This window comes from Aspergillus brasiliensis (genome assembly GCF_001889945.1).
Source record: "Aspergillus brasiliensis CBS 101740 unplaced genomic scaffold ASPBRscaffold_5, whole genome shotgun sequence".
Taxonomy (NCBI): domain Eukaryota; kingdom Fungi; phylum Ascomycota; class Eurotiomycetes; order Eurotiales; family Aspergillaceae; genus Aspergillus; species Aspergillus brasiliensis.
Window position 1 is genome coordinate 1,339,937 of NW_027137446.1, and position 21,089 is coordinate 1,361,025.

The 21,089-nt window shown below is 50.0% G+C and overlaps 7 protein-coding genes across 7 annotated transcripts; 2 read left to right on the forward strand and 5 right to left on the reverse strand.

The window, feature by feature from the left end:
• Positions 1–445: 445 nt before the first annotated feature.
• Positions 446–1,600, reverse strand: ASPBRDRAFT_124510 (KH domain-containing protein; the record flags this gene model as incomplete). Its single annotated transcript, XM_067617701.1, has 2 exons — positions 446–1,140; positions 1,213–1,600. 2 exons carry the CDS (start codon positions 1,598–1,600, stop codon positions 446–448), a joined length of 1,083 nt encoding a protein of 360 aa, XP_067480009.1.
• Positions 1,601–2,681: 1,081 nt separating this feature from the next.
• On the reverse strand, positions 2,682–4,161 carry ASPBRDRAFT_54564 (alcohol dehydrogenase family protein; the record flags this gene model as incomplete). Its single annotated transcript, XM_067627254.1, has 6 exons — positions 2,682–2,784; positions 2,862–2,983; positions 3,039–3,503; positions 3,587–3,683; positions 3,793–3,939; positions 4,025–4,161. 6 exons carry the CDS (start codon positions 4,159–4,161, stop codon positions 2,682–2,684), a joined length of 1,071 nt encoding a protein of 356 aa, XP_067480010.1.
• Positions 4,162–5,453: 1,292 nt separating this feature from the next.
• On the reverse strand, positions 5,454–5,854 carry ASPBRDRAFT_124741 (putative Yippee zinc-binding protein Moh1; the record flags this gene model as incomplete). Its single annotated transcript, XM_067617726.1, has 2 exons — positions 5,454–5,687; positions 5,756–5,854. 2 exons carry the CDS (start codon positions 5,852–5,854, stop codon positions 5,454–5,456), a joined length of 333 nt encoding a protein of 110 aa, XP_067480011.1.
• Positions 5,855–7,455: 1,601 nt separating this feature from the next.
• On the reverse strand, positions 7,456–9,562 carry ASPBRDRAFT_42486 (uncharacterized protein). The gene has a single exon (XM_067624814.1). The coding sequence runs from the start codon at positions 9,274–9,276 to the stop codon at positions 7,897–7,899; it is 1,380 nt and encodes a 459-aa protein (XP_067480012.1). The 5' UTR covers positions 9,277–9,562; the 3' UTR covers positions 7,456–7,896.
• A 154-nt stretch (positions 9,563–9,716) lies between these two features.
• On the forward strand, positions 9,717–12,135 carry ASPBRDRAFT_54567 (GTPase-activating protein GYP6; the record flags this gene model as incomplete). The annotated part of the gene is made up of 6 exons (XM_067627255.1): positions 9,717–9,739; positions 9,798–9,915; positions 9,967–10,125; positions 10,192–10,709; positions 10,761–10,903; positions 10,958–12,135. 6 exons carry the CDS (start codon positions 9,717–9,719, stop codon positions 12,133–12,135), a joined length of 2,139 nt encoding a protein of 712 aa, XP_067480013.1.
• Positions 12,136–13,848: 1,713 nt separating this feature from the next.
• On the reverse strand, positions 13,849–14,386 carry ASPBRDRAFT_124449 (uncharacterized protein; the record flags this gene model as incomplete). Its single annotated transcript, XM_067617691.1, has 4 exons — positions 13,849–13,969; positions 14,055–14,116; positions 14,175–14,224; positions 14,293–14,386. Coding segments are annotated over 4 exons (327 nt in total), but the record flags the coding sequence as incomplete, so codon positions are not given.
• Positions 14,387–14,754: 368 nt separating this feature from the next.
• On the forward strand, positions 14,755–18,678 carry ASPBRDRAFT_123037 (serine/threonine-protein kinase; the record flags this gene model as incomplete). The annotated part of the gene is made up of 4 exons (XM_067617564.1): positions 14,755–14,782; positions 15,185–15,332; positions 15,438–18,355; positions 18,410–18,678. The coding sequence occupies 4 exons, from the start codon at positions 14,755–14,757 to the stop codon at positions 18,676–18,678; spliced, it is 3,363 nt and encodes a 1,120-aa protein (XP_067480015.1).
• Between the last annotated feature and the right edge of the window lie 2,411 nt (positions 18,679–21,089).

A 21,089-nucleotide genomic window follows, 5' to 3' on the forward strand; every position in this document is an offset into this window, starting at 1 on the left:
GGGTTTCCCAGTTTCATTGTAGGTTTGAGGTTTCGGATGATAAGGAAGAGCAACTTTTTCAATCAACGGCGACGGAAAGGCAAGACTAGGTAGGATACGGAACGAAACGGGCGGGCAAAGGGAGAAGTCAGGAACATCAGTGGGAGGACATGATGTCGTTGGTTCCGAGTGCGGTTCATTCAAGGAGATAGTACTGGTATCTAACAGGCATGCATGGTCCGCCTCAGCAGGCTCTGGCTTCTTTGAAAAGCCCAAGAAGCTCCACATACGAGAGGAATTATAGAGTAGCAGAGAATATGATAGTATGAGAAAACGACAGCATCAAGAATCAAAAAGGAGTAGCACAAGAGGAGGCATGTGGTAATCGCGCGACGAGAGTTTTCCGGGGAAAGATGTTCATCGAGGGGTCGAGCGGGTGACAAAAGGGCGAAGCTGTGCTGTTCATTTACTCCTGAAGCTGGCTGCGGCGGGTCTTCTCAGCCTCGAGGTTCTCGTACAGAAGGTACAGAGCCTTCTCGTTCGCCTGAGCACTACCCATGATGGTGAACATACGTTCGCCGGTTTCGTCATGGGGAGCCTTGGCGATGGAGATCCGGGCTCCAGAGCTCCTGCGGATCTCGGTGATCTTGCTACCACCTCTGCCAATAATGCAGCCAACCATGTCGGCGGGGATGCTGATGTTCTGTGTTTGGATTTCCTCGCCATCTTCGGTGACAAGCGGATAACCACGGTTGCTGGTGTCGGGGTTGGATCGCCTGCCGTAGCCACCGGACTGGTCGCTGAAGTCGGCACCGTTACCGGTGCGGTTGTAGGGACGGCTGTTGTAGCCATTGCCGACGCTCTGGTTCATGGTGCTGGTGCTGGGGGCGGTTCCAACAGACGCGCGGACAGCGGGGTTGTACAAGATGGTACCGGTACCGCGCTGCCAGTCGTCAATCAGGCACTTTCCGATCTCCCAGACGGCCTTTTCGATACCCTCGGGGGTGCCCTGCACTTCAACGATACGCTCGGTCGACTGGGGGAGCATTTCCTTCTGTGCGACCATGCGCACACCCGACGCATCCTGAATGTGCTTGATCTTGAGACCTTGGCGTCCGATGATAGTACCCATCTGGTTGTGAGAGATCAAAAGCCGGACGGCTATACGAGAATCAGTTAGATATGCAAACCGAGCAAGCATTTAGTTGAGTATAGAAACTTCGGATGACTTACGGTGAGTTCCATTGTTGGACACAATACCACCCATGCCCATCTGCGGGGCGCCCTCAAGCAAACCCTTGGCAACCAAAGCATAGGCTCGGGCAGTGCCATTCAGAGGACCAGTGACGGTCAAGACGCGGTCATGAACTCCAGGAACAACCTTGCTCACACCAGCCTTGACGCCGGTTTCGTCACGCAGGTCAGCAACGTTCTTGCCAGACTTGCCGATGATGATACCGGCTTCTTTGGACGAAACGATGGCGCGAAGAGTCAGCATAGACTGAGCGTATTCTTCCTCGGTCTTGGGCGTCGTCTCAATATCGACATCATCAATCATGTCGACATTGTTCGGGGAGGTCTCGTCGACCATGGTGGTATCGTGCAATTCGGTAGGGTCCATTATGTCGGTAAAAAGAGGAATGGTGAAGTTTGAGCGATAGAAAAAAATCTGGTGAGAGAAAAGGCAAGGTTTTTTTTCGTTGACGGAACTTCACCCACGAATCAGTGTTGGCACACGGGAGGGGAGTGATGGTTTTCGCGAGATGTCACGGTGAAGGGATAACACAGGGAAAGAAGACAAATGAGGTGGCGCGCAGGATTGAAGCAGAGAACACACGAGCATTCTTACCTAAAGTCGTAAAGTGAAGCAGAAAAAGACGATGAAATTTTCCGAAGAGGTGAAGATTAATCTGCGAAATCCAGGAAAGGGAAGCAGGCGTCGAATGGGCGGCCGGAGAGGGGAGGAAAGAGGATGGATTCAGAGGGGTTTTCGGCGGGCGGGGGAAAAGGTGGAGGAATTTAGGAGATGGGGGGAGACGAGGGACGTCGGAAGGAAGAAGGGAAAGGGGGAAAGCGGAGAGGTGGAGGGAAGAAGAAGAGGAGGAAAAAGAGGATGAAGAATGGAGAGGAAGAAGAGGGAGAAAAGAAGCAGAGGAAATGAGGAGGGAGGGAGGAGGGAGATGGGAAGCGGGAGAGGAAGTGGTGGGAAGCGAGCAAGAAGACAGAAAAGGTGGAAGAAGGAAAAGAGGAGGAGGAAGAAGAGGAGCGAAAGAAAGAAGAGGAAAGACAAGACACTCAGTCAGTCAGTCAGTCAGTCAGTCAGTCAAGTCAGTCGGCGCTGATGCGACACCTTCGGGCTTAGTTTCGTTTTTCGGTTCTCTCGTGCGGGAAAACATCAACAAGGGCTATGCCTGCTCTTCTTTCATGTCCGCCACGCTGCTGGCTCGCGCGAATCCGAACTCATCGTTCACGCTGTGTGTGATCTATCTATTTTACTTCTACTTCAGGGAAATTCCCCAATTGGTTCTCTCGTCGCGCTGGTCGGACAAGGTGGTGCTGTACTGCTGTGGCTGACGCTCGCCTAGTATCCTTGATTACTACCACCACATAATAATCGATGACATTCTCGAGCAGACTGCATGTCATGGGAAGGGTTCAGGCGTATCTTATCTTCATTGATCTAGCGACGTGCCAACCTGAACCTATTTATCCGCCTCGAAAATCACCTTTTGCACCTTCATGGCGTTGAAAATCTCATACGCCTCAACCGCCTGCGAAAGGGGCATGATCTTGTCGGCCATGAAGCTATTACCACGCGTTCATCAGCATCTGCAGGTACTGAAACACCAAATGAGGTCAGGGTCAGAAAAATAATGACATACCCAAGACGATGCTGGTTCTTCTTCAGAACTTTCAACGCTTCTTCCGAAACGGACCGCACAGGGCACCGGCCCATCTGGACCGTGAGGTTCTTTCCATAAGCCTCACATCCATTCCACGGGATCTTCATGTCCTCAATCAATAAACATGCCTCACAAAGGGCCCGGAACATCACTCACCTCTCCATTATGCACGCCAACGCTACTGATGGTACCCCACGGCCGCAGCAGATCGAAACCGGTCTTCAGCGCCGGACTCAACCCCACCACCTCAATGACAGCATCAGCACCACGTCCCTCCGTCAACTCCAGGACGCGCTTGTCGAGACCTTCCCGGTCGGTCTGGAAGTTCCAAGGTTCAGCTCCCAGCTCCCTGGCAAGTTCCAGTCGCGCGGGAACGGAGTCAACAGCCAGTAAATGCTTAGGCTTGTACTCCAACGCATTGATCAATGCACAGAGCCCGACTGGCCCGCAGCCGATGACGACAACCGTCTGCTCTGCGATCTGCTCCTTAGTAGACGTCTTGAAGGCATTTCGTGCGGCGAAGTAGCCAGTCGGGAAGATATCCGCCATGAGGACGAGGTACTTCTCGTCGACGCCCTCAGGGGCTTTGACGACTGATCCATCCGCATTGGGGATTCTAATCTGAGCGCAGGTTCCATAACCGTTAGAAAAATCCGCTCCGAGCATGGCGTCGTACTCTGGAGTAAAGTATCATATTGACTCACATATTCGGCCTGGGCACCATCCAGATGGTCGCAACCCAGAAGCATGTTCTGTTCGCAACGGGAAGAGTATCCTTGTTTGCAGTAGAAACACTTCCCGCTATAGAGTGCATGCATTAGTATAAACGCCCCATGGTGATCACTTGCAGCGATCATCGAACCAACATCCCCTCCTGCAGAGGAGGGAAAGAACAAATTAAGTCACCTACCAAGATGTCGTAAAAGCGCTCACGACCTTATCCCCCTTCTGGACAGACTGCACAGCATCACCCGTCTCAACCACCACACCAGTAACTTCATGACCCATCACATAGCCCGTCCCCGAAGGCTCTACACCACGGTACACATGAAGGTCACTACAAAAAAAACTCAAATCAGCTTCTCCCCTCCAAAAAGACAGAAGACAAAAAAAGAAGAAGAAGAAGAAAGCAACACACAAACCTTCCACAAAGCGCCGTATAAGTTACCTTAACCAAAATATCACCGGCATCCTGAATCCGAGGCACGGGGCGTTCCTCAACAGCGACCTTATAAGGGCCGCGGAAAACCACCGCGCGCATAGTGTTCTCCGCAGACATGATTGACTGTGTCCTTCAAATAAAAAGCAGAGAGCTGGGATAAAGAAGTAAGGAACGCAATTATGTTTCACAATTAGTCCCGTTCAAAAGGAAAAGAGAGAAGATAAAAAAGAAGAAGAAAAAGATATAAAATTTCAAGAATTCTCACACGCGTCCGATTAACGGACACACCCCGCCAGATTAGCTACTTATTTTCCCGCCCCTCAGTTTCTTTTTCCCTCGTCCCATGAGAGGAACAGAAAAGGTCGGAGGCGTTGGTGGGTCCCCTCCCCCTCGGAGTTGTGAGCGACCGCGGATGGCGGCGACTGGGTGGCATCATGGTGGAGAGGGAGGTCAATTGGGGTGACCTGTTGGAGTAGAAGGGGAGGTGGAATATGGTGGGGAGTTCAATTTGTATATAGGATGGATACATGTGACTGTTGTATAATCCAAGAAAAACGTAAGTCGGTAATAGTATAGCAGTTAAAAGTACTAAGAGAAAGAAGGTGCTTAGTGGGGAGACAGGTAGTTCGACGGCCGGGGTCCCCCGCAGATTTTAAGTATTTATGACCTGATAGTTATAATGGTCTATTTCCCCCCGGGTCCTTTTTTGACTCGAGATATAAATATTGAATCATTCGCTTGTTAGGGATTTTCGTGCTATGGGTCTAGGGGTACTTGGAGGGGTTGTGTGTGTGGATATCGAGAGATGATATACTACTCTGTAGTACTTAGTTATATTTCGTAGTCCACAATCGGACCAAATCCCGGGTCCTAAGTTCGCCATTCAAACCTGTGCTTATTTTGCCATAGAATTCTATCCATTTTTTTTATTCGTTGGTCATATCACTACTAATTGGCCTCCTGCTCAGATGCTGTGCTCCAAGCGGTATTCGGATTTCTCGCCGAGGACTGTTCCCCACTTCGCGACCAGAGTTGGGGACATGGGCATTGGCGGTTTAGGTCGCAGTAAGTACCATTAAAAGCTATCGGCAATAAGGATTAGCAATGAGCAAAGATTCATTCAAGGGGTGTTCTGGAAAGCTAGGCTTCTGCTATGCATTGAAATCAGGTCCACCGATTGCTCCAGATCTGTGGTGAACTCCTTGCGCATCAAGAAAGCGGTACTCCATCCAACGCCATACACATTGCGCCACGACAATATAACAAAGAAAACGCTCACTATAAGTATCAGCCTTTCGCAGGTATAGTCTGTAGACCTTCGCCCAGGAGTCATGCATGTGAAACCAGCATGCTACGTCATCAATACCCCTGTAAAGAAGACGGACGCTCCGGCGCAAGCATGAAGGTACCTAGCATACCACGCACAACAGCTCTTCTTCCAATATGAATTTGCCTTCTTTATATTTCTCGCTGGCCTCGTATGCTTTGTCATACTTCCAGCCCACCGTCTCCTTGCACTGCCTGCAGTGAATATCACGAACAATATGCCTTCCGGTGGTCATGCTACGCTCCACCGCTTCGGATGAGGTGATGTTGACGACATTGCCAAAGAGGTATGCTTTGCCATGCTGGCCGCGGAAATTCTGGATGACAGTGGAAGATACATGGTTAGTAGGTGCTAGGAATATGTCATGGAAGAAGCACAACTCACCCGGCTTATGATATCGTCGTAGTCAGCGAGATGAGTTTTGCATTGCTTGCACCCGAAGATTTTGTTTGATGTAAGATAAATGTTGTATGCCAGACCCATTGTGTCCTGATCGTGCGTGCCTACCCAAAGCCACCTAAACAGGAGACGCCCTGAAACGTGAACTTCGAATACACCAGGAGATAGAGGTGTCCAGATCACGAGAGAACCAGACGCTTTATAGGAGTAGAGAGGGGCAGAAAAGACGCAAGGTGTGTTCAAAGTCCTTCTGTGGCTCTGCTTCTCTTGCAAGATGGGGCTGAGGTTGTCCCCCGGGTAGTTTTCCAAGAAACGGGGGCCCTTGTGACGGATAAGCGAGGACTCCTTGACAGGTAGGAGTTAGTGCTGGGATTTTCGAGCCCCAATATGATATAGCCTTCGGTGAACTGCACCTGAGAACAGTCAAAATGGGAGGTATTTGAAGGGGTGGTGACAAGCAGCTGCGGCTCGTCTTTGTCGGGAGTAAGCGGAGATGGTGACTAGGACAAATGAGGAGACGGCAGGTCAGCCACTGCCAGGTGGTGATAGCGATGCGGGAAGGGTCGACAGAGTGGGATAGAAACCGAAGGAAAGGGTCAAGACTATTCAAAGGAAAAATATAGGTAGGAATAAGCTGATTGGGGGGTTGGAAATGGTGTGGCACAGGGAATGGCTGAGCAGCGAGATGGAAGGAGGTGAGTTGGAGGTGGTAATCGGGCAGCTGCTCCCGGAGCTGGGAACCCCCGCATCGGACCAGGATTAAGGGAGCCAGGCCCCATGACGCCCGCTACATTTCCCTTTAGGACCATACTCTCCACCCGCTAGAGTAAGCTTGGCTAGTTCCAAAGTCTCTTCTGTTTCTCATTTCTTTTGCATGCCCTGTCTGCTGCTGTTGCTGTGGCCTGCATAGTCCAGGTGATTTCATCAGACTCCTTTATCTCCATACCTCTTCCTTATCGCGGTTATCGCCGACCCGCCTGGTGAGCCGATAATGGGAGCCTTACTGACCGTAGTATACTGTCTCCGCCGTAGGCAAAGTGAGAATATGACCTGTTTAGTGACACTTGGAATCCACACTAGATTCACCTATACGCACAGGATGTGATAATAGAATCTCTTGGCAGCCCTAGTCTGACTCTAGTTATAGTAGTTATAGTGCATGATTTCAAAGCAGGGCTAAAAAACTTTACTGCCTCTCTGCACAGTATACTCCGTCCTCCCTAACAGAATAAAAGTCCAAGAAGCTGATTGGAGAGGGACTTCATGGCGCAGTGAGTCAGAGTTGATCATCATCTTATTGAATAAATATACTGCAGTTTGATGAGATTCATCTAGCGTCCTTGATACCAGGTGGTTCTAACGCGTCAACTTCATTGCCCCTCCTTTCCTTTATTTATTTTCCGACGTTCTCACGTTTGCTATTCTAGGCAGTCACATTGTCTAGAAAGGGCCGTTGATGTCTAGAATCCAAGCTTGTCACTTCGAATATAGATACTCGATAAATATGTCATAAAAACAGTCCATTAATAGTCTAAGATCTTCTACTGCCTGCTCAATGATTGTCCTCTGGCGCACACGTCCCGAGTCAAAGCCCAGAACTTCGGGCTCGGGCGATGACCTGTCCCCTTGTATTCTGACCTATTACTTGTAATTGGCTAGTATATTGACTCAATGATCTAACAGTCATAGGTACTAATATTTATTTCGATCTATAAACGAAGATCCAAGTGACGCCGTGAGACCAGACGTCAAAGTGTGCATCGGCTAGAAGAAACCTATACGTCTTGTCTCCCGTGTTTAAGAGTTGCCCCCCAAAATGATTTCTCGTAATACACTTGGATTTATCTATCGAGTATCCTATGGTTAAAGATACTTATGTGCAAAAGATCCCTTGTCCCGGTATTCACAGCAGAAGTCTAGGATCTGGCAGGTGATCTAGTCAGTTCCAGCGGTTAGTTGCAGAACGATACCAAGGATAGCAGCAGCTTCCGTACTTTTAGAGGAATCCATCCGTGTAACTATCGTTAGCTTTGGCCAAGGACTGCGGTTTTCTTGAACCCGGAGGTATAAGTGGTCGGTCATGCCAGATGACATTTGTGCGGCTGATTGCTCATACGGAGTTCTTTCTACCTTTGTCCGAGTAGACCCCTGTGCCTTTCCCAAAATTGCCTGCAGTCGGTATGACCCCAGTGATCCGTCCACCATTCCCCAAAGCTATCCTCCACGTGCTCGTCAATTTTGGGCAGCCTTTCATCTCGTTTCAAGCCACATAGAGCACAAGCGTGAGGCGCCTTCAAAGCCCCTTGACTAGCAGGAAGTGTCATTACCCGAGTATTTTCCTGTACGACCTGAACTGGTTGTCGTTTGGTGGCTTGCACAACGGAATTGAATATTGCGGTCCGGTCGCGCCACATGGAAAGCACATCAACGGCTTGTTGCTTTTCCTTAATATCTTCGTTCTTGTTCACTGTATTGAGCTTCATACCTCCCGACTTCCCTGAACGAGCTGGGCCGATCCTCATGCTCTGACTCAGTATGGAGTCCCGCTTCCACCGTAGGCTTCTGCCAGCAACAACCCGCGCGGCAGTTTTTAGAGTGCAGATGACCAGAGTTGCAGTATCTTCAAGTCTTTCTTTTTGGTGCATGTCCTTCCTTGCATTTGTAGCGTCTTGCCGAAGTTCATCCAGTAGTCGAGGAAATAGCTCAAGCAAAACAGATGGTGGGGGTATATTGGTCGGACGGACTTGAGCGGCAGTTGCAGGATGACTAGATGTTGGAAAAGAGCTTGTTGTTCCCGAAGAACCAACCATGGAGTTGGAGGATTGAACTTCCTTGCGAGGCGCCCGGGATACTGGAGCCGTAGTATTTAAGGCACTTCCTTGACTGGGAACTGTGGACGGACCATCAACGAAGTCGCCCCATTCCTCGAAAGGGTCTTCCTGGACAGAAAGGGCCGGCTTGAGACTGGTAAGTTTCTCTTTGCGTGCTCCAGGTACTACCTGATTCGCAGAGGGCTTGCGCTCAGAGGTTGGTGGTATATCGTCGCTTAATGATAATGAACCCAATAAGTCAGAAGGCGCCGGCTTTTTCGCAATTGGCGTGGGCTTAGATTCGTTCAAGACTTTCTTAGGCTGTAGCCCAGCATTTGATGATGGTTTAGTAGCAGGTACGTCTGGACTCTCGAATTCGCCCCAGTCATCGCTTTCATCGTCTGGAAAACTTTCGAGGGTGGCATCAAATAAGACATCAGTTCCGTGTCCGTATTGGGGTAGCACTGGTGTATCAGAGACTTTCAGAGCCGAGTCATTCCAGTCGTCGTCCAATTGAGCCGGATTTGTTGCGCTTTTGTACCGGTTGGACAAAGAACCGATGGAAGATTCTTCAAATGCATCCAAGTCAGGGATCAAAGACGTCGAGTGGAACCCAGCGGACTGCTGTTGTGATTCCCTCTGAGATGGAGGGGGAGCAGACCCCATACCAAACTCCGCAAAGAGATCTGCAGACATGATGTTGTTGTGTATGAGAGTAGTAGAAGTAGTGAGGGACTATGATATAAATATATTGATGGCAGATAAAGATGGATGAATAGGAGTACTAGTAGTAGGTAATATGCGGCTTGAAGAACGAGACCACGTCTAGAAACGATGAAAAGTGTCGCAAAGGTCGAACAGCAAGCCACGCCTTGAATTCCCTTCGGGCTCTATATCCAAAGCGATGAGCGCCTCCAACCCCGAAATAGACACTCCCCGGCGGACAGGCAGAGAGAAGGCGTGACCCGAAGTGTGGCTGCTGAGCCAGGGAAATTCCAAGGCGGTCCACCAGCAACTCCTCCACACGATCGCCGCTAGTACTTAAATTGCGGGCGGCACCGAGTTTCTGTCCCCTCACCTCTCCAAGCGCTAGCCAACACGAGGCAACCTATTCCGGCCAGCAGCCATTTGGTGAAATGAGGGGCATTGAGGAGACAAGGTATATCCATGCATCAGTTCCCCATGTGCAGCACAGATGCAGCTAACGACTCGGCCAGACAACGATGGAATACCTTCTTTCGCGACAATAATGCCCCCGCCGATATCCGGAGAGCTCTTCGATCGGAACAAGGAGATAAATTGTGCGAGGATGGGTTGAGGTCTATTTGCTGGAAGGCATGCGCTTGTGACCATTATGATTTGGTCTTCGTGCTTACCTGAGCGTAGGCCTTTCTACTTTTCGATGATCTCGACCGAGAGCAATGGTCGCAAAAGATTGCGGATTCGCGAAGTGTTTATGTCGCCCTGAAAGCTCATTTCTTGAAATACATCGAACATCCAGACGACTTGCAGTCGACAGTCGATCCGCTGGCGGATGATGAAGCGGTATGTTATCTCTGGCTGCGCTTTTTGGCGGAAGTCTTGACCGGCTGATGAGAGATCCTTGTGAAGTCGCCATGGCAAACGTTACGTGATGATGAGCAGTCGAGGGCGGATATCGCCCAGGATGTCGACCGATGTTTACAGGAAAACTTCTTCTTTCGCGAACCCTCTACCAAGTCAAAAATGATCGACATCTTGTTCATCTACTCGAAACTGAACCCTGACCTGGGCTATCGTCAGGGGATGCATGAGATCCTGGCTCCTCTCCTCTGGGTCATTGATAGAGATGCCATTGAGCCAAAGTCACTGCAAGAACGTAGCGCCAAAGAAGCTGATGATGACCTGATGCACACTCTCCTCGATGCCGAGTATGTGGAGCACGATTCGTTTACATTATATTGTGCGGTTATGCAGAATGTTCGCGTGTATTATGAGCATAATAGACACCGGTCAGAAAATGGCCAGGCGGATGTTATACCGATCGTTCACCAATGCCACCATATTCATAACGATTTGTTGGTAACCGCGGATTTGGAATTGGCGGACCATCTGCAAGCCCTTGAAATCTTACCACAGATATTCCTCACGTACGTATGACTCGCTATGTAACTCTTGAATTGCAATGCTAACATTATAAGGCGTTGGATGCGTCTGCTATTTGGTCGAGAGTTCCCTTTCCAGGATGTTCTTGTCATTTGGGATCGTCTTTTTGCGGAAGGGTTACGTCCCGAACTCATAGACTTTGTGTGCGTCGCCATGCTGCTACGGATTCGATGGCAACGTGAGTGATATTTTCTATACAGACGCTTTGCTACAAGTTGCTGAGTTAATCTAGTGTTGCGTGCCGATTCCTCGAGTGCTTTGGGTCTCTTGCTCCGCTACCCTTCCCCTCAGCCCCACGAACCTCTAAGCTTCGTACACGATGCGATATACCTGGAACAAAATCCAACTCCTGATCGAGGAATTTTCATCATTTCCAAATATTCCGGAAGACCGCCGGATCCCACCAAAGGACTTGGGCAACCCATTCCAAAGCATTTGAACAGCAAAAAGTTCCGCCTGCGGAGCGTCTCAAGAGATCTAAGCGAAAGCAGCTCCCCCTCCAGGTCGCCTGCAAGAAACAGCCCCAAGAGTTTAGAGGCGCTCTTCCAAGACGTTTCGGAGGGCATACAGCGTCGAACGGAGTCGTGGGGTGTAGCCAAGGCTGTACGGGGAGCGGTGAGTGAAGCCAAGAGAAACATGCAGTCTATCCAGTCGGAGCACTATCCTCGGACTGCACGGTACGAACCCTCCGGCTCGACGATAGGCATGCCGTGGGAGCATGGCCCCGATATTGCGGCCCAATGGAAGTCGAAGGTTGAACAACTGGAGGAACGGAATAGGAAACTTGCCAAAAACCTCGGCAATGCGTTGAATGACATTCGGAGCCACTTGATGAGGGCAGAAGGTATCGATAAGAAGACCACGGACTCCTTGAAAAGGGCGCTCACCCAAGTTCAGTCAGTCCAGAGCTGTCTTGAAGACTCTTCCGTCCCTCCAGGTACCGTGGAGCAGGGTGCAAATGAAAGTGGCGAGGAAGAGAAGGAATCGCTGTCTGACACTTCTAAACCTGCGAGCGAGCGAGCTGAGACGGTGCTCGACAGAACAAGTGACGCCTCTGCAGCAGCGCGCAAACCTAGTGTGTCTGCGCAGTCATCACGATCGTCTGTTGAATGCGAGACGAAAACTCGTAGAGCTTCAAGCAATAGTCAGATTCCCTCATCCATGCCCCTCCGACATGCCGTACGTCCATCATTGGCAGATTCGGAATTTTCCTGGATGCTCGGGGGCGGGCGACAGTTTTCGAGCTTCGTCAGTCCGGCATCCGTGCCGCCCGAACAGACCCGGCATGGAGAAATGCGATCCAAACCGAATGCCCTATTTGGCAACGGTGACGAGGAGCATGGAAGACCTGATGTTGAAAACGATGGACTGGCGCTGCGGAGTCTTCGGGGACCCAAAGCTCGTGAATAGTCCGGATGCACTTTCTGGGCGACTCAATTCATTTTCTAGAAGTCAGCCTCCAGCGTTCTTATTGATCCGTTATACCCATCGTCTTTGTTAAGGCGACCGCATCGGACTACATATTTTGCCCAATTTTCTTTTGCATGATGACACGAAGGACCGCAAATGTATTATCCGGTCCGGTTGATCATAGCGTCCATCCTTTTTTTGTTTACCAATCTATTTTCACCCTAAACACTCGGGTAGGGATTTTGCCACTGCAAGAAGACTACTATGGATGTACAAAGGAAATGAGTGAAGGGAATGAGTATAAGATGGGATAGGAAGCCAGACGGGAGCCTGAAGCTAGGGCGACTCTTGTAGGCAACAAGAAATCCAAGGGCCTAAGCAGGTACCTGACTTGCGTAAGTCGTCGACGAACTTTTCGGTACGTACTGGGGCCCTTTGATCGCATCGATCTTTCATGGAAGCAACGCGGCCTCCACATGCCAGCGTGACTGGCAGACGTTCTAAGGTTCCAAACAGTGTCTCTACTGTGCAGCCATGGAGCACGCCAATTGGCCTGGAACCCGCCGGTGAGCTTAGTGCGGACGTGTACAATTGATCGTCGGGGCTTCCTGTCTAATGGAAGTCGAAGGCCCGTAGTTCCCTCTGCGGTCTTCCCCAATCAAGTCGAACGAATCATTCGGTGCTTGCGGCGATCTACAACCGCAATGGGGGCTGGCTGATCGAGTTACTTTGGGCCGCCAAGATGGCAACAAGAAAGTTGAATCATCCATTTTCCGTCGGGGAAAGTAGTAGGAGGGGAAAGGGGAAATTTTCGTCGAACAGGATTTGATCGGAAGAATGATAATACGTCGAAGTAGTCCAGAAGCATGTTTTCTAGCTTAGCAGGATGGATCGAACCATATGAAAGGATACTAAATTGATCGGTTTCGTCCGCAGCCCGTCGGGAATTACATCACCACCATGCGTGGTTGGGGTGGTTCCATTGGGAGAAGTGGCTTGGAAGCCGTAACTAACGTTAGTACTCCGTACTTGCCGGTGTATGGAGTATGTCAGACTCGAGGAAGTTAACTAGCAACTTCAGTAAGTAGTATCTCCGATGGAAGGGGCTGGAAAGGTATTGATGGGCTGCATTAGTGACCCCATAGTTTGCGATTGTTGTCAAATGGCTAGCATGAATCCAGAATGGGTATGAGGAGGGGAAGAAGGCCTTCTTGCATGGCTTGGAGAGGATTTTTTTCTCTGTCCCTTTTCCCCTCGACTTCCCCGACCGTGCCGGACCACCAACATTTGTTTGACCCTGAACTACTTTGAAGGAAAAGAAATAAAAGTTATCGATAGGTTGGCCTGGTAGGCTGACTCGCAGGCTACCTTGAGTTCTTCTCGACAGACTCTAGTCTACATACTCCCGTTTCGAGTCCGATCTACCAGCACTACTGTTATTACTGATTTCGGGCCTTCTCTGACAGCTCCCCTCCTCGTGCGTGGAGCTGCCAGACAGACAAGACCCAATACCCAAAACCTAGGTAATTTAGACAGACCATTAGACAAACTACTAAAAGCGAGCAAGAGAAAGGGATCATCTGAAACCCCATTTCCGCTGGTTCTTCTTCTAGTCTTACATCCGCGGGATACCAGAACGTCATTCATCCACCCCTCCCAGAGACATCGTCAAGTTAACATCTCCTTCATCTTCCTTACTACGGTCTCCACTATTTACCCACCCCAACTTACTCCGTACTCGCTTCTACCAATTTTTTTTTCCCTTTTCCTCTCCCCTACGACGGCATCCCTTTCTCCAGAGGATCGGATCCTCCTCTCACGGGTCTCCCCAATACTGGAGAGGCCATTACAACTTCCCCTTCTTCCTTGGCCAGTCTTTGGCCACATTTGTCGGTTCGAAGGCCCGGCGCCGATTTCACCTCCTTACCAGTCTACCACCTGCCACTGCAACATCCTCTTCCTCTGCAGGCCATTGGTCTCCCTGTGACTAATTTCGACCAACAAAAGACCTCCTTACTACTTAGGCTTTCTCCAGCTACCTTGTTCCTCTCTCCCCGCGTGCTACGCCTCCTTCGCAACTGTATGGTACCTGTGACCTCACGAGGCAGCTGCCCACTCGACTTCCCGCCCGCAGTCCGCTGACAGCCTTTTTTAAACCTCCCTCCACCTTCACTGTCGACCACGGACTGACCGACTCACTGCAAGTCTCGTTTGTCTCATTAATTGCATTGAGATCCCGACAAGCAGGAGGCCCCGGTTCATCTTCCCCCCCTCGCAGTAACTCGTGATTTCACCCCAACGCACCGATCTGCAAGTGGAAAAAGGGAAAAAAAAAAAAAAAGAAAGGAAAGAAAAAGAGACGCCGAAGCAGAGAAAAAGAAACACTTCTTTCTATAAAATAACCAAGGAAGGCAGACAGACAAGAAACTTGCAGGTCTCGCCAAGCAAACCGCCGTGGATGGTCAATGTTCTGTTATCCCATGTAGCAATAAATCTCGCCATCATTCTCTCCTAGCCCTCTTTGTTTCCAAGTCATTTCGAGTCGCGCCGATTTGAACCGCTTGTTGTCAATCGGTCTGGTCGGTGCTGGCCCCTACGCTCTCGCCTACTTGGGAAAATATGGGCTCTACTTCCTATAATCCCGATGGTTAGTCGTGCATTCTCCCAATCTTTGTGATCGTTTAATTTGATCATCACCATTTCCGCGGCTTCTTCTTGTGCACCAATTCAGCAGGAAAGCGTTGTTGGCTTCGAGCACGATAGGTTTACGCAACTGGCGACCCAGGCGCTTCGCCTAAGCTGCAAAGCGAAACGACGACCGTGTCGAACTTTCGCCGAAGTGGTCGTCCAACCTATTGGAATCCGAGTCGACTTATCCAGACCGTTTACCCACATACTTGGATATGCATCTCGGAACAAGTCAGCCACATCATTCCACATTGCTGAAGGGTGTATCCGGGAGGGGCGCAGGAGAAGCGGATGATATCACAATTAGCGAGGGAGCAAAGGGATGTTGGCAGACAGAAGCTAACTATCTCCTCCCATACAGGCGAACCAAGTCCATTGTCGTCCCCCGTGGGACCCCTTTCCGCGTCACCCGAATCGGACCCTTTTATGAGACGGCTCTCGGGGCAAACTGAGGATTCAATGAAATATTCTGCAGACACACTCTCCTCGGGCTATGATCATCTCTCCAGGTAAGTGGCCGATGGGCGGGGATCTCCTTGCGTTAGGATTGTATATGCATTGGCGCAAAGCACGCAGACAGGAACTAAAAGGGGGTTTCTATTGCTCTTCTGCAGGTCTTCTCTGCTGGATCATGAACATGGACTTGGCCCATCTGGTCTAGATCGCATACGTCAACAGCCATCACGCGTCTTTACCCTCCCGAACATGTCTGCCTCATCGCTCGCGCCGATGACCTCACGTAGTCACTCACCTTCACCACGCTCCGCTTCTTCCACCAGAGCCCACCCCACACGCCTCCCGTCGACCGAAGAATTTGGCACATTAGAAGATCTCCATCGCTTCCCGTGCGAATCGCTACACTCCTTTTCCTTTGCCCAACAATCCGAGGAACTACTGAATAATCGGCATAATATCCTGAAGAGGTCAATAGACTTCATGCGCGACCGCTTCGGCTGGACCACCAGCAACAGTTCGGGGCTTGCTGGCGCTCAGGCTCGTTTCGGCGGAGATGCTGATACCCAAAGCGTGGTGGACTACTTGTCGAAAACAAGTGTTTCGGGGAAGGATGACCGCTACAACTACGCTGGGTTATCGCGCGGGCCTATGACCGGACCTGCTGATGTGGACAGTGGCAATATCTTTGAAAGGGCATTTGCAGAACCTCAGCTTTTCGCGGAACAGTTCAAGGGCACGGCCCAGGAGCAGGGTCCGCCTGATGCCCTGCGTTTCTCGGGCCAAGCATCAGAAGATCTAGCATCCCCGCTGCGGGCAGACTCGAGGCCGTACCCCAGGCGCGTAAGCATAAAAAAACGTACTTATACCGAGGCTGGCTCTATTACTGTCCAGGGCAAGCTGATGGAGACTCTAGCACCCTTCACTACTACGGATCCCTTATCTCCTACCAGTACCTCAACGCTAGGATATGGTTTCCCGGTTCCTGTCCTACATACCCACAGCAGCAAGTGGACACCTGCATCACAAGCCGTGTTCAGGACCGAGTCGCATGAACCATGGACCATTTTGGCGGCGAATGACATCTCGTGTCTCATCTTTGGTGTCACACAAGCGGAGCTCCGCAAGCTAAGTATCCTTGAAGTCGTACAGAAAGACCGCAGACAGTGGGTTGAGTCGAAACTGCGGGACCCCACCGCTGATGCTGCCGTAAGGGCCCAACCTTCGCCGGATAAATCTCGTGTCAAGCCTGTGAATCCGAAATCGATGGGGATGGGCAATGGTGTAACAGCGCAGCTGCTCAGTAAGCCGCCTTCTCGAGCGAGGGCTCCGAGGAGGGCCCAGACTGATGACGGATACGGCTCGAGCGCGAGACAACTGAATCACCCGGCAACCAAGTCCCGAGGTGTGCTGCTGTGCGGAGATGTGGTACCCATCGAGAAGCGCGATGGCAAGAGGGGCTCAGCCAGCATCTGGGTGATGGAAAAGCGTGGTGGCTTGATCTGGGTTATGGAGGAGATCCAGGAGAATGTTGCATTCGTTCGCTGCGATGAATCCTGGAACATTGCTGACGCCACCGGTGATATTGAAAAAGTCTGGGGTCAGGGTGCGGCGAAAACTGGAGCCCGGATCACGGAGCTACTTCCCAACCTTCCGCCAGACTGCCTTGATTCTCCAATCGATCGAGGCCTCAACAAAATCACCGAGACCAAATACTTCGCATCTCGCACATCAGCTGGTATCTGCATACCGTCCACTATCACCAAGGGCGACAGCTCAAGATGCCTTCGAATATCTAGCTTTCCTCATGTCGCAGGTATGATGGTGCTATCTTCATCGACTCTGAAAATTGTCAGCTCCAACTCAGTCTTCTCGTCAGCGCTGTTTGGACATGAGCGACCTGAAGGCCTCCACGTTAATGATTTGATACCTGGCTTCGACGGCCTGCTGAACGTGCTCACCGAAGAGGAGAGTGTACCCTTGGTTGACGGACTGGTGATCTCCGAACCCAGCTTCCGGAGAGCACGCACTCTCTCTATTCTTCGCGATGGCAAATCAAATGTGGCTTCAGTCTTCCTAGAACCATCTGGCCTTGCTGCTGTGCATCGCGATGGCTCCTCGATTGCTGTAGATGTCCAAATGCGTGTGGCCAAGAGCGGTACAATGTTCCCCAAGGCACGAGATGATTCTACTTCGGGAGATCACAGCGACTCGGAATTCGAAGCTGTCACAGAGCTTGTATATGCACTATGGGTGACATATTCGAGACATATCCACTCGGCAGCTCCTGCAGCTGGCTTCCCTTCTCCGCCGTCCCGGACCGAAAGCCCGTCTTCCATTTCTGCGTCGAATCTGCCTTCCACAACGGCTTCTACTCCTTACGCAATCGGCTCGGAGCGGACATCGGTAGAGACGCACATACCGACATCTACCTTGAGCCAACAGTTGAGTGAGGCAGCTTCGCAACCTCTAATAGACAAACCAGTCCAGCCAGTGCCCGAAGTAAGACCGGTTGGTACTAAAGAGGCGCCCCAAAAGCGAACCATCTCCGATTACGTTATCCTTGAGGAGATGGGCCAAGGTGCCTACGGAGAAGTCAAGCTTGCGCGCATGAAGAAGATCCCGACCAAGAAAGTCGTTCTCAAGTACGTCACGAAGAAACGGATTCTTGTCGATACGTGGACCCGCGATCGCCGCCTAGGAACGGTGCCTTTGGAGATCCATGTTCTGAACTATCTCCGACGCGACGGTCTCAAGCATCCCAACATCGTGGAAATGGAAGGATTTTTCGAGGACGATATCAATTATTACATCGAGATGACGCCACACGGGCTACCTGGAATGGACCTCTTTGATTACATTGAGCTGAAAGCAAATATGGATGAGGCGGAATGCCAAAACATCTTCAAGCAGGTTGTGGATGCGATACATCATCTTCACACGAAGGCCTTGGTTGTGCATCGCGACATCAAGGATGAGAACGTCATTTTGGACGGTGAAGGTCGGATTAAGCTGATCGACTTTGGGAGTGCTGCCTATATCAAGAATGGACCCTTTGATGTATTTGTGGGCACGATTGGTAAGTACCCCCCCAGTTCTTTCAGCCTAATTCTGTCAAACTGACATGTTGAAGATTACGCGGCACCCGAGGTTCTTCAGGGCAAATCCTACCGAGGCAAGGAGCAAGACATCTGGGCCCTTGGAATCTTACTCTACACCATCGTCTACAAAGAGAATCCCTTCTACAACGTTGACGAGATTCTGGATCACCCTCTCCGAGTTCCGTTCTTGCCCTTCTCTGAGGATTGCATCGACCTGATCAGGAGGATGCTTGACCGAGATGTGGACAACCGATTGACAATAAGTGAAGTTTTGGAGCATCCGTGGATGATTGACAGTTGAGCTTTACGACACAGAAGATAACACGCGCCATGACATGATACATTGGATGATATTATGCAACTTTATCAGTCATCGCCCGCCCGCCTATGCAAAGACATGGCGTCCTTTCCATTCTTGCTTTCACTTCCATCAGGGTGAAGATGGTGATGACGGACCAACGCATGCGATGACTCCACATGAAATGGCACTAATGATTTGAAAATGATGGAAATGGACGGAGTCGAGCAGGATGAATGAGTTTTAAGGGCATATAGGAGCGAGGGGAACTTGTGGATTGGGGACACGAGACGGGATGGGAATCATTGGAACGAATGATAACGAAATGCCTGAACAGACCGGGAGGCCCGTGGGTCAATTGTATAGAGGTTTACGGAGGCTGAGATACCCCATCATCATCTTGTTATGCTCTTTTGGTTAGATGTTTTTCTTTTTCTTTTTCTTTTTTTGCATTTACCTGGACCATCGTTGCTTCTATGCATGGCCCAGGGATGAGAATTGGCAGTATATGCATATGAAAGATCCGGTATACCCTCAGCAGTGGTGTTTCTTCGATGATTTTCTTTCTCTTTGAGTGTTTACATATATCCAAGCCAGACAGAGACTACCTGCAGTTAGAATAAGCGGGCACGAATAGAAAGACACGACGCAGTCACCTCGTGTGTTTGGTTCACTTTCCACGTATTCCACATGGCGCGAGGATCTCGCCGGGCCTTCTTCCAAAACTGCGGGGGTGTGGGAGCGGGGGAAAGTCAAAGGCTAGTGCTCGTAAAAGCAATAGCCTATCCAGTAGCTATACTGTAATTACTAGTATTGGCCTAGTGGTAGTAGGCTAGTAGTCTAGTTTGGAAGTGAGTAGTTAAACTAAGTGAAAACTCGTGGCCATCAGCCGCCTGAGAAACTCCGGGTATGGATCCGTGCTGCACCATGAGATCACACCAGAGGCAATTAAATTGGTTCCTCGGCTTTGCGGACAGGTACATCGGACCCTCTCTTGCTGTTTTTCCTTTCTTTTTCTATTTTCCTTTTTACTATATGTACAATGCATTTTGCTTCTGCTATTGTATGATTCCATACACCGACTCCATATGGGGAAGCCAAGTGTGCCCCGGAGAGTGAGCCCTTAGTCATTTATCACATAAGTGCATAATAAAAAAAGTAATCACACGATACACACTACTTACTTACTTTGTAACTAACTAAACTAGTGAATGTGACAAAAGTGGATGGATAGAACCATTGTAGAGGGTGGATACTATTACTCCGTAAGATGGGAATGAATGGATGGAATGGGTGCCTTGCCGGTTTGGGGGAATTGGCCGGCGACCTGTCAGTGTCAAAAGGTCTTAAGCCAGTCAGTCAGTAAGGTACGAATAGATACATCTTGTTTATCTATCGCATTGTGTAAATAACTACTCCCCATGTGTTTAGTAGTTCTTTTTACTTTGTAGGTTAATATGTAGTCAAGTAGTACACATATTGGTCGTTCATTATTGTTGAATAAGACAACCAGTGTTCTATCTCTCTTACTGTGTAGTGGTGGCGTTGTCCACCACTGTCTATATCCGAGAGGCAAACAACAACACACAACCCCAGCAGTAACACAGCATCCTTCCTTCTTTTCTTAAATAATACTAGCATTGAACTGGATTACTTAGTGTGGGGTGGAGAAATACGACCGTTATTCCCTCTCAACCCACCACCACCTGTGTGTCACTTGTCTTACTTAGCCACAGTCCACATACACACACAAATTGCAACATTATTGGGCACACCCCGGGAGAGGAAGAGAGGGACAAACCCGACCAGGAACGAGAAGCCGTTTTCCGCCATTCGGAGCCCCGGTCGGTCGGGCTTGGGCCCCTTGTCTTGTTGTAGTGGTGCTTTGGGCTGGTGTGTACCGTGGCTTGGGAAGTTGTGTTCTGGGCTCTGGGTGGTGGGTTTAATGTGGGTTTGGGTCTTTCTTTTTTGGTGAGGAGTGGAGAGGGGAGAGGAGAGAATGGAGGATGTACAGGGATTGGGGATTGGGGATTCTCTTTTTCTTCTTTTTTCCTCTACTTTTCACTTTGGTTTGCGTGATTGTACTCCGTAGTTGGCTGTATAGTAGGTATTGGGAAGGGGCATTTGTATGTTGTGAAATGCTGGAATTGCGATTGAGTTGGTGTATGTCTGTTTGCAATGCGGATAATGGCAGCATCAAAGGGATGTGCTGTCTCCAGGTAACTGCATTTACAAGACAAGGAACAGGGAAGAGAAAGAGAGCTAAGCCTCCACTTGACAAAACGAGTCTATAACACCCAATACTATCATTGTTATCGTTACCATTATTTCCAGTCGTTTGCATACCGATCGTAATGTCCTTTCCCGCCATCCTTATCTTGACAGTTGAAACTTTCTCGATTGATCGGCTGACT